The 13,067-nt window shown below is 37.3% G+C and overlaps 1 protein-coding gene across 1 annotated transcript; it reads left to right on the top strand.

The window, feature by feature from the left end:
* The first annotated feature begins 40 nt into the window (after positions 1–40).
* Positions 41–12,516, top strand: LOC139469997 (protein FAM219A-like). Its single transcript, XM_071252322.1, has 5 exons — positions 41–200; positions 3,176–3,248; positions 4,429–4,519; positions 6,923–6,991; positions 8,005–12,516. Exons 1-5 carry the CDS (start codon positions 132–134, stop codon positions 8,198–8,200), a joined length of 498 nt encoding a protein of 165 aa, XP_071108423.1. The 5' UTR covers positions 41–131; the 3' UTR covers positions 8,201–12,516.
* Positions 12,517–13,067: the final 551 nt, after the last annotated feature.

The following is a 13,067-nucleotide window of genomic DNA, read 5'->3' as shown; positions in this document are numbered from 1 at the left end:
TATCCCACTTCTTTACCCATGAATCCGTTTTAAAATGGCGTCGTTGATAGACCGGAAATAGAGCAACTCTGATAATGTTGGACAGCTGATGAAGTTATTTTTCTTGAGAAATAATTATTCCACCATCATCAATGGATAGTATGGAAGACAGTGGTTTTGACAGTGATCAGAAGTCGCAGAATGGACATTTTGATACAAGGGTTAGTAAAGTGCAGTCTCTAAACCATCCTTCGTTTGAGAGGCTTCATCTTGTCACTGTCAGCATTAGGCCTCACATTTACATGTTTTAGGCGTAGATGCAGTTGCGTGTAACATATTGTCACTAACATATTTTTTTAAGTGAACACCTTCTCATCTCACGATTCAATAATCTAGGAAGACATCCAGAAGTATCTGTAGTGTAGGTTAATTAAACATTATTGTTGTGCATGATCAAGATCATCGGTCTGCCTTGTTATTTCAATTATTTTACTGCCCACGTATGTTAACTTTATACTTTTTGTGTATGCCAGGAGTATCCCTTACTGCGATTATTCAAAGTTGAAGGTTGAAGTGTATGCGGAGTGTCTTTGGTGATCAGCAATTGATGAGTCACTAACCATGATAATTAATATGTATGCCCACCATATGCAACCTTTGGCTTCTATTATTGATGTAGTTGTACATATTTTTATCAGTCATCATGTCATTATGAAATGATACAATCCTGTACTACCCTTGTGTCACTTTAGCCTTTTCCTTCCCCATAAGCTGATATGCTGTGATATGGACTATAATAACTGATATGTACTGTTAATGGCAGCGTTGAACATGTTGAACCAAACTAACTCAAATCATGTTAGTTATGCAATTCATAAGCTTACTGGGCTAACTGTGGCCAAGCCACACATATATATACCATAGAATGTTAGAATGTGTAGGGTTTGCATTGATACTTCTACAGAGTATTTTGTCAGGTAGCACCACCTGTTGAGGACGATCTCTGCCGTCCATCACTTGTGACTACGACAAGCAACAAGTTTTTGTGAGAAACCGTCAGATGCGAACTGAGATTGAATGATAGAAGTTTGTATTTTCAACCAAATAATGAAATGCACATTACTACAATCAGTGTTTGAAAAAAATTTAAAACCCGAAAAGACAGTTGGGCAGGTGACCCATAAAATGTTGCCTGCGATCTTCAACATGTTCAAAGTTAACTGCCCGCTTTCAGACATTATGAATGTTGATAAATTGTGAAAAGAAAAGAGATAATCACACCTTGATTCAGTTGAAATAATGCTAACAATTACTTAAGAATCTTAAGGATACATTGCCTTAATAATATCTGCCACACAGTGAAGCAGGTAGAAGAAAGTTTCATGCAAGCCCGACAAAAAAGTTACCAGCCACAGACAGGTAGTTGTTTCGGACACTGACTGCAATTACAGCATATACTGTTGGGTATATCCAAAATAATATATTGAGATGAATTACCCTCATACCCTGGCTTATATGAAGCAGTCATTTTAATCGTGTTAATATATGGTTATTTATAGTGGAACATTTTGATTTGGTTATTTCTGATGGTATTTCCTTACATTTATACCAGTAAGACAAAACAATCATTGATGTGATTCATCCTTCAGTGTTAGAAATAGGGCTATGGCAAAACCCTTTGACTTTCGTCATGTTCATGGTTAATTTCAAAAACTGTCTTGTGTGTCAAAGAGCATGTATTGTGTTTATTTCTCAAACATGATTCAACGGGATATGTCCATTGTAGATTCCCAGTGACTGCACTTTAACATCACTTCCATCGTAACAGTACATGGAAATCGGAAAGAAAGTCACAGGGGAAAAACACAGAAACAGTCACAATTTTGCCAAGGAAAAATTACACAGGAAAATAAGTCACAACTTTTCGAATAGAAGAGTTTATTGCAGTTCAAACTTGACAATTATGACATGTAACAATATTGGTTGAAACAATAAGATTGAATATATAACACAGCACATCAATTAGCAGTTATGAGCACATTATGTTCTACTTATTAATCACATTCATTTAAATGACTTTTCAATGGTCTTTGTTCAGTCTTATGTTATTATATTCTACTAACAGTTACAGAAGGTTTAACTGGAAACTCTAACAATGCTCAAATGTACCATTATTTTATTTGCAAGTGTCAATATTAATACAAAACCTGCCCCATCTTTAAGAATTACTGTAATTAATTACTTGACAGGCAGTGGATTAGTTAATTGCTTAATTACTTTAATGGTGCCTTTGTGATTATTGTTGAGCCTTAAGTATCTGAAAATTGTCATGATTATTCAAGCTTAAGGCCAATTAAATTTGTTTTATTGGGGATTGTTATTTATATCAATACTCAGCCAATTAATGCTCAAGGTTAATAACAAAAGCTACAATAAAATTCACCATCTCTTTTCAAATCAGACAAAGCCAGTCTAATCCATGCTTCTTTAACCTAATCTGGTCACACATGGTTAACATGGTAACAATTCTATTTTCTTATACAGATATTCGAGATGAGCTATTCCTTTTTATCTACATTTTCAGTTAACAAATGTTTGAGACATAATTATTTTCAGTTGACAGACGGTTGACACATATAATCATTTTGGATAGATGAACTTTATTTGTTATCTTGTTGCCCTAACCATGCTAACCATTTATGCTAACTGTCTTCATGTCCTGAAAAAAGCAAGGCATAAGTCAGGCACTATCAATTGACTTTTAAAACTATAGTCAGTGTATCATGTGTCTACAGTCTTCATTGTTCTGTGTGTGAAGGAGGTCAATAAAGCAATATTCTAAGGGGATTTGTGATGAATTCAAAGGCATGGTCAGTTATTTACGACCTAATAAATCTTAGTTGGTTCAGGTGACACAATTGACTTAAAACATCATCATGGGCATAATGAGCTGTCCACGTTAAGTATCTGCTTACCCTCATGGCTTTACTGCTGTAGGTGAATAGGCAGAAATGCCTTCCATTACACAACATCCCTAAGGGCATGACAGGTTAACCAAATGGTTTTTCATAATTTCACATTGAACTTAAGATGTAATCACTTTGGATGTTATGTCAGTTTTACTTGTTTGCATCACAAAGTTTTTTTCAAGAACATATTTATGTATAGTTAATGGTCTGTATGCATATGTTTGCAGAAAGAATCCACATTAACCAAAAGTGCCTCCTACAAGGCTTTGAAGAAAGCAGCAGAACTACAAAAGAAAATTGGTAAGTTCACAGTGTACCAATATGACTATAGACATGATAGAGGAAGAGGTATGAATCATGATGATAAGGCCCTTCTTGGTCAACTGGTTGTGCATTATTTAAGAAATGAGTCGAACTTTCAGAAAGCATTTTGACAATTAGAAGATTTGCTCATATGATTATGAATGAGAAGACTGTTCTTTTCAACAGTTGGACCCAGTGTATAACTCTCATAACTCATACTGAGTGGTTCTGTACTTTTATCTATGTTCTATGTATATATGTATGTAGTATGTTGTACAGAAGTGAGACGTAAATAAACAATTGTCTGTCTGTCTGTAATAACACAATTTTCCAGGCTGCCATCAGGACCCACAGACTCTAGAAGCTGCAGGCCCTGACTAAACTCTTCAGGCCCTTGATATTTATACAAATAAAATACCTAAACATTGTTTACTTGATACATTATACATAATGTAGAAAATGTCAGTGATTGTTCAATTTCAATGTTGTTGACTGTAGTTAACTGGTGAAAACAAATTTGTGATTCCAAAATCAGGGTGCACTTTAATATGGTCTGGGTACAAAATGAATGGCTACAAAAATCTGGGTAAAACTTGACATGTTAGTTTTGTACAGAGGGTACATTTCGATGGTAAACTGATCGAGAGTGTCACTATCAGCATTTCTTGGTAGATGGGATTTGATGTCATTTTACAATGCTGTCCCTTAGGGATGAGACGAGTACCAATTTACTACCCGGGTACCCGACCCCCTATTACCCGACCTTACCCAGGAACTCACTGTAGATCTCAAGAGTTGGGAACAAAATATCTGATTGGGAAATGTTTTACCTCAGCCCTGGCCAAAACTATTTAGAAACATGCATCAAACGATCAGATCATGCGTACACTGAATATGACTAAAGCTTCGTCTTTACCATGTTTACTCAGGCAAAAATAAGTCAAAGGAATATGTGCATCGTCAGAAAGAATTGTGAACATTAGCGACTTGTACTGTAACCAAAGAGCTGTAGTGAATTTGTTTCATTAAACAATATATCACGTGACTAACCATGGGTCTGGGTAGTCCTGTGGGTACCCGGGTCCTGCTCAGCACCCTCCCGACCCGAGTACCCTAGTTACCCGTCCCAGCCCTTCTGTCCCTTCGATGTAATAAGGGCAAGTATCCTGTGTTCCAGAAAAGCAAAGGGAGTTGGCTAAGAAAGCCCAGGCCCAAGCTGCTGCTATAGAACACCAGCCAAAACGATCCTTCCTCCTTCCCAGAAGCAGGTGAGTGATAGCATCGTGTCACTGAGGATTTGTCAAGCTATTTCTAATAGTTACCATTTAGTTACATTTCTAGATGAAAGGTGTCCAGATGTTTTAATTCTATGTGTGATGTTAACGAGGGATGTGCAATATAACTGGTATTCCGGAATATTGCAATACCACCGTCAGCAATACATGTATCACAATAAAACCCTTGTGTATCAATATTTTCCAATACAGTCACAGAAGAATTAACCTATAATTATGTTAATTTTATCTACTATCTTGAGGCATTTGGATGGACTGGGTTCCTATCTAAACTATGTAAGCAGTACGTTTTGCGCTTTACATTAACATTCATATTGATGACGTATTAGGTAAAGTACTGTCAGAAATGCTAGAAAAATGCTTTTTAGCCTTAAATAAATAAATTTATTATCACAGGGCTACGAAAAAATAGCCTATAACTTGAGGTAGAACACGTAACACCTGTCCCGAGCAAGGCCAGTGCATTATCACTGGTGCAAATGTCACCGGAGTTTGGGATGGTCTCAAAATAATGCTGTTATCATGGTTTTGTACATAAACTGAGATGTACGTTGACGGGTGTAGCCATTAAGATATATACTGTTTTATGTTTTATTTGGAAAAATGATGGAAAAGTTGAAGGCTATGAAAAGGGATGAGTATTGGAAGGTGTGGGGCTTTTGAATCAAGAAGTATTTGTTGTTCTGCAGATGATTCCTTTAATAGCCAGCATATGACTGAGCTGATGACGTATCTAAATCTGTACTATCATCCAAAGGTATGACAACTGGTGCAGCAAGGCTGATATCTACACTGTCATGATGGCTGTACTACTCATAGTTGGCACGACAGACAATGCCACTGGGGTTGTTTAGATTTAGCAGTAGCTGATGTTCCAATTAGTCTATGAACACATCGCCATTCATTTATGATAATCCTATTGAAAAGTAGTGTCATACATTAATTTTTTACAGAGTTATTGCCCTTGCTCCATGCTTTTCAAGCTTGTGCAAAATGTCTGCAATGCAGACAACTTTTCTCAGAAACTACTGACATGAAATTAATGAAACTTTGCAAGCTTATGTAAGAGATACTTGTCAAAAGTGAGTTCGAAAATTGATCCTGTCCATTATTTCAATTACAGAGTTATGGCCCTTGCTCCAGCTTTCAACTTAGTGCATACTGAGTGAAATGGGGACCACTTTTCTCAGCATCTACTGAAGTTGCATGAATGAAAATTTGCATGGTTATCTAAGAGATACTTGTGAAAATTAGTCCCATAAATTATTATTTTTACAGAGTTATTGCTCTTGACATCTGCAATTGGGACAAGTTCACTATTCACTACTATATGAGCAAACAAAATTCTAATGTGCCCCTTGGCAGGGGATAGTGATAACGCTGTTTCTTGTCGTGTCTTTAATTTCCTCCCGAATTCTACTACAAGTCGGGGGTACCTCCTGCTTAAAAAGCTTGGGGGCACGGGTGGCCCAGTCATCTAAGGCGCCGTAATTCGCTGTGCATCCCTTGAACACGCCAGAAACCTATGATTGTGGGTTCGAATCCCGGTTCTCCCCAATTATGTTTCTAGGTTTGTCAGCACCATACCCGTTCTCGGGGTGGTAAGTCGTAAACGGCTGAGACCTGCATCACTTCGGGCTTTCCTCCCACATTAAGCTGACATGACGTGATATACATGTAACTGGAATACTGATAATTGCGGCGTTAAACCCAACTCACTCCCTCATAAAGCTTTATGCCGTACTCCTAGTCACCCTTTTATCATGTTTATCAGTAGTATCTAATGTCCTATTTCTGACATGGAAAAGAATCATTGTTTATGATCGCTTAGATATTTATGATCTTAATATCAGGTTGTTGTTTTAAGAATATGTATGTGAAAGAATATCATTGCTTAAATCCATTTGTGAATAAAGCAAGAAATGACACACCAAAAAGATTGACGCTGGGCCTAGACAGACATTGGCAATGACAGTCTCACATTCTACAGCTGAGTATTTATTTCAGCACTCATGTCATTTTCTTCTAACTGAGGAAGGCTGGGTTAGCCTAGTGGTTCAAGTGTTCACTGAAGGTCCAGGTTGAATTTTCCACAAGAGTGTAATGTTTGAATCCCATTTCTGCTGTCCCCTGCCATGATAATGCTGGAGTATTGTATCATTAGATGCGACCATGGAATCAGGATGAGGGTGTGTCATCATACCCATACAGGGTGCATTGTTGTTCACAATATCAATCACTGGATTGTCTGGTCCCGACTCAATTGTTTACCATGTTTACAGGCCACCATCATTTTATTGAAATATTGCTGAATGTGGTGTTAAACAACAAACAAAGAGAACATATCATGTATTAAATGGTCTTTGTTTGTTGCAGGGTAACAGTACCAGAGATGAAACCCCTCAATCCAGATCAGCAGCCTCTAGTTACCATAGTCACAGACAGGCAAGTACACTGAGGAAGACTTTGTGTAGAAATAACAACTGTCATTATCATGATAACAATTTTCATATGGTTATACCATGATCATGATAAATATTAATCATGTGAATGAAATGTGGCCTGACGAGCCCCAAAGTATATGTCAGGGTTGAGTGATTTCCCAGTGCCAGAAGAATCGACTGAAATGGGGTTCTTGTAGTTATCATATGATAACTGGTATAATTATTAATGACTGTACCTAATTTTATTTTATTATTATGATAAATATCACCTGTGGAGATGCTTTTGTTCTACATGCAGTAATTTGTGATCCGTTGACAGGAAGTCACGCATACAAATAAACCTCATGTACATGGGGGGCACGGGTGGCCCAGTCGTCTAAGGCGCCTCAATTTGCTGTGCAAAGTTGCGTCCCTTAGGCACGCCAGAAACCTATGATTGTAGGTTCGAATCCTGGTTCACCCCGATTATGTTTCTAGGTTTGTCAGCACCATACCCGTGCTCGTGGGTTTCACCAAAGTGGTAAACGTCTGAGACCTGCATCACTTCGGGCTTTCCTCCCACATTAAGTTGACACACCGTGATATAACTGGAATATTGTTAAAAGCGGCGTTAAACCCAACTCACTCACTCACTCACTCACTCACTCACTCACTCATGTACACGGTTCATCCTTTACTGGTTATAATATGAGTGTGTCATTGTACACTGTGAAATATGCTTACAAGCACTGGTTTCTTTTATCTTGACTTGATTGTTTATAGGCTCATGATATTACTGATTCGGGTGATCTATAGATTGAGTTTGCTCAGAAAATTTGGAACTAGGGAATGTTTTTCCAGTTCTGTAAGAAGAAATTACATTAGTTAAAGTTCAGACATTTTCTGACTTCATATCCTAGTTGAGAAGACAAAGAAATAGTCACTTCATGATAATATATCTTTGAAAGTCATCCACAGCTAGGCTGCTTTGCAATTTCAAATATGCACCTGTCACAAGATTGTTTGTTGTTTCAGTGAGGATGATGAGTTTGATCTTCCACAGACAAGTCGCACTGCTCAAAAGGAAATAACTGCCCAGTTAATTAAAGATGGTTACAACCTTGACCTTGAACCTGACGACGAAGATCTTGATTTGATACCGCCACGCCCACTTAATGAAAGATGTACATGCTGTCAGCTTCACCAACAACCAGGCTGTGTCATCCAGTGACGACACTGTCATCCAATAGCATGGATATAACATATGATAGCTTAGCTGCTGGCTGTATCCTACAATGGTGCGGCTAGCTGCAACTATGATGACTTGCCTTAGCATGAGAACAGCTAAGCTGTTCGACCCAATCATACTGTTGTTGTTGTTGTTGTCTGCCAGAAGATGAGGTTGCTTCTAACCCAGCTGTGGTTGGTATTGACTGAGCTTTGTCTGCAGCCTGCCTGTATTCCTGTGTCAGCATGAAGACTTTCCACCAAGGTGTTGCTGTGTCAGCTGTGTCCTCAGCTTAAGCTGTTTCTTTGATCCACCCATGAAGAGCTTCATCAATGATTCAGCTGTGAATAGTTGTAACTGTGTCGGGGGTGAAACTGAATGATTCAGTTGTGTGCTCCCAGCTATACCTGTCATGTATTCAGCTGTTATTAATTCAAGCTGTGTCAATGATTCAGCTGTGTGCTCCCAGCTATACCTGTCATGTATTCAGCTGTTATTAATTCAAGCTGTGTCAATGATTCAGCTATGTGCTCCCATCTCATCTATCAATGATTTAGCGGTATTTAAGCAGTATGATCCTGTGATTTGTCACCTGAGTCACAGATGTGTCAATTATCAGTCAGCTCCTATCTGTACCATCTACCGGACTCTGCTGTCAGGTACAGCATTGTCAAAGTTCATATTATATTCTGTGTGGGATCAACTCAGAAAGTGTGGCATCAGTTGTTGTCAAAATCTATGTGCAGAATCTCACACACTTTGCAACTATCTGTATAGTGTATATATATAACCAGAAAGTATGCATGGGGTCATCAATGGATATGTGTTGCATGTAGTGTGTCTTCTTCTCTCACATATCTCTTATTTCTATAAGACAGGTTTTTTTAAACAGCATGCCCAGCAACCATATCTTCAGTCGGGAAAGTAAGCTTTTCATATTAATATTAGGAATCTTAAATCTCTTGATGTGATGTGATTGCAAGGACAAGGGGTGTGTGTTAGATTAGTATCTGACATGGTTAAACATCCACCTAACATTATTTTCCTGCAAAAGTATGTCATCCGTACATGAGTACGTATTTTGATGGGGATATTTCTTTATCATCATCATGCTGCAGTGTTGCTTAACAGCGCCAGGCCTTATCTCTTTTCGTGGGTGTTATGATTTATAAAAGTTCAGTGTATGACACAAATTTGTATCAAATCATGAGGTCATGTAAAATGGTATGAAGATGAATTTTGAAATACTATTTTCTGACAATGTGTACAAGAATACAGGCACTGATACTTTGACTCAAATTGAGGTTTGACCTCTTTCCTTTCCCGTTGATAATGGAATACATCTCTGTAACATGGACAGTTCATATAGTAGTTCCACGAACTACCACTGACAAAACCTTTTGTTGTGCCATGGTAACACCTCTACAGCCTTGATGTTTAAAACACATGTTCCATCACATTATCTTTAAATCTCAAAGTTATGTGATCACACAGTTTCGCATGTTTAGGCAGGACATCTCTTTTAAACAAAAGTTTTAGAATACAACTAAACATGCTAAACATGCTAAAGACATATTTTGTTAATTCTTATGAATTTAAACGTGTTTACAACAATATCAGGCTGTCTTTTGTATTTGATGTGTTTCACAAACTTCCGACCAAGAGTTTTTACTATCGTAGTTTATGAAGATGGGCAGTGTAAGCATGGTAGATCAGATTTGCTTATTTTGGTTCAGACTTTGGTTTCTAATCTGATAGACCATGTTGCTGTTAGGTTGTTGGGACTTGACGTTGGAGGAGGCTGTTTAAGTACTACTCAAAAGAAGTTAGGGAACACCTGATTCTATAGTATTACTTTTGTTGATCTCTCATGTACATGATGTAACCCCATTCTTTCATATTACTATAGTTAATCTGTCATGCCATGACCTGATACTTTCATATTACTATAGTTAATCTGTCATGCCATGACCAGATACTTTCATATTACTATAGTTAATCTGTCATGCCATGACCTGATACTTTCATATTACTATAGTTAATCTGTCATGCCATGACCAGATACTTTCATATTACTATAGTTAATCTGTCATGCCATGACCAGATACTTTCATATTACTATAGTTAATCTGTCATGCCATGACCAGATACTTTCATATTACTACAGTTAATCTGTCATGCCATGACCAGATACTTTCATATTACTATAGTTAATCTGTCATGCCATGACCAGATACTTTCATATTACTATAGTTAATCTGTCATGCCATGACCAGATACTTTCATATTACTATAGTTAATCTGTCATGCCATGACCAGATACTTTCATATTACTATAGTTAATCTGTCATGCCATGACCAGATACTTTCATATTACTATAGTTAATCTGTCATGCCATGACCAGATACTTTCATATTACTATAGTTAATCTGTCATGCCATGCCATGACAGATTAACTGTAAATATGAAAGAATCGGGTGGTATTAACTTTATTTTTAGTATACTTATTTTTTTATGTTCTTTTGTGCTCAAGCAAGTCAAAAGGAATTGGCTAATAATTGAGGTTTGTTGTGCATATTTTACGCAAATACACAGTTTATTTGGAGCTCTGAGTCTACCCTCATTACATGTTGTGATAATCTATCAGACGTCTAGAGTAGAGTAGTACTTGTGATGTAGCTTGAACAGTGTTTGCAGCTGAGGACTAACAGGTGCTAATTTTACTACATCAAAAAACTTGCTGAAGTCAGTTTCAGCACATCTAGGTATTTTTATCAGTGTTATGTTAACATGGTTAATATTTCATGTTGAGTCAGGGTTGAGCATGTTGTGTAGGGTATATTTGTGGTAGAGTGTTGTCAGGCAGGACAAAGGTTAAAAGAAAATAGTGTAGAACAAACTAGATTAAATATGCTTATCAAACTGATAATACTTCTGACATTAATATGCAATACCAGACAAATATGATTTTTACAGTGTGTATGGTCTATATCCAATGATATTTCATTTTCATGTTGAATGTAGTTCTCAGAACCACAACACGTGATGTTTACCAAGTTAATTCAAGAATATCAGCTAAAAACGAAATAATTTGTTCTCAAATAACAATTATATATTTTTGATAATTGGTTTGGTTGAAATTTGAACATTAGTCGCTCAAATTTCTCAACTTTTGCATTATTCAATCTTGCTAGCCTCTGTTTTCTGTAGTATAAGGGTAACGCTATTTTGCAGGGCATTATCATTAGCAGAAGCCCAAGGTCTTCCATTAACTGCCCGACGAAGGATGGAATAGCTAAAATGGATGGAATTTGTTTTCAAATAAAAAGAAACAACAATATCGGTTTTGAAACATTTACTGCAATCAACAGTAATGCCACTGACCGACTTTTTCAAATATTGAAACTTCATAGAACAAACCAGATGACGTCACTATTGAAAGTGACGTCACTTATCCCAACCCTATGACGTCACTTAACAACAGGCATGATAATGGCCCGTCGTCAAGCAATATGAGGGCATTATCAAGTTACAGTGGCCCGCTGATTTCTGATAACATGCGGGCGGGTTAATGATAATTCTATCCATTTTAGCTATAATATCCGAAATTCATTATTTACACAACTGAGTGAACATATTGTGTGCACTATTGTAAACATCATGACAGTACACACAGGAGGTCACAGACACACACAATGGATATTGTTTGTGCTACAATAATGTGCAATGATTCCCAGATTTTATGTTGATATTAGCAATGCCAATTGCGTTGTCAGAGTGTTACATTGTTTTATTTAAGCTTCTTTTAAGTTTGTTATGATCCAGAAAAGCATTTGCAATGTTATACACCTACTTCCTTCTTTGTGTAGCTTATATCATGTATGTATATATACATATATCATTGCTCAAACTATTTCACGATATAGTGAGGTACTGTTTATACCAAGAGTAAATGTCACTATGGGTAAATGGATTCTGAACAGCTGAAATAATAATACATGTATACAGTAGACATGGTAGAGGCCAGATCTGGCATTTATAGTGACGTAGAGCATTTAGACCAATGTGTCGTCACTTATGCTTGCAGATATGGCTGAATAATGTTTGCATATTTGCTTTTTGCAAGTGTCCTAGGGTTTTTAGCATGAAATTTCAAATTATGCCTTCATAAAATGCTTCCAGATAGGATGTTTTGCAGATGCACCGGAGCTTAAGAAAAGAGAACATACTTTTATAGCCTCTTGTAAAATATTCCACAGTGGCTCCAAAATATCTGTGTTGTATACAATGAACCATAGTCTGGAAGGTAATTTAAGGTACCGACATTTACTACAATATCTGAAAAACTATCAGACCTACTCCAGTCAAAGTTGGTATGAGATTATTAAACAGTCATACATAACTGGAGTTGAGTTGATTGGTTCAACTGTGTCATATGTGAACCAATCAACTCAACTCGAAAGGTTGCACGGGAATCATGCACGTTGAGACGCCCAACGCTAACACCGTATTCGTGCGTGCGTGATTCCCGTGGTTCAACTGTCATACGGCCCTGTGACGCAGGGGTAGCATTATGCAGATGGCTGTTACAATGAATGCTCGTTCCACCCGTGACGAACAGGTCTGGTTGTTGATGAAATATAGTGATAGCTAAATAGACAGATGTTTTATTCATGCACCGATTGTCTTTAAATGTAATATCCAGTTATGTATGACTGTTTAATAATCTCATACCAACTTTGACTGGAGTAGGTCCGATAGTTTTTCAGGTATTGTAGTAAACGTGGGTACCTTAAATTACGCTCCAGACTATACATTACTATGGTTGAAGTTGACATGGGTTGGGTTTGTGGTCTTCCATCAGGGTGT

This window comes from Haliotis cracherodii, unplaced genomic scaffold (genome assembly GCF_022045235.1).
Source record: "Haliotis cracherodii isolate W230 unplaced genomic scaffold, xgHalCrac1.p SCAF_1, whole genome shotgun sequence".
NCBI lineage: Eukaryota > Metazoa > Mollusca > Gastropoda > Lepetellida > Haliotidae > Haliotis > Haliotis cracherodii.
The sequence above is the reverse complement of the archived record's forward strand: the minus strand, read 5'-3'. Positions and strand labels throughout refer to the sequence as shown.

Coding starts and splice junctions, on each gene's coding strand:
- LOC139469997 (XM_071252322.1), top strand. CDS start 132: ATGGATAGTATGGAAGACAGTGGTTTTGACAGTGATCAGAAGTCGCAG. Junction 3,249..4,428: donor AGAACTACAAAAGAAAATTG/GTAAGTTCACAG, acceptor CCTGTGTTCCAG/AAAAGCAAAGGGAGTTGGCT. Junction 6,992..8,004: donor GTTACCATAGTCACAGACAG/GCAAGTACACTG, acceptor TTGTTGTTTCAG/TGAGGATGATGAGTTTGATC.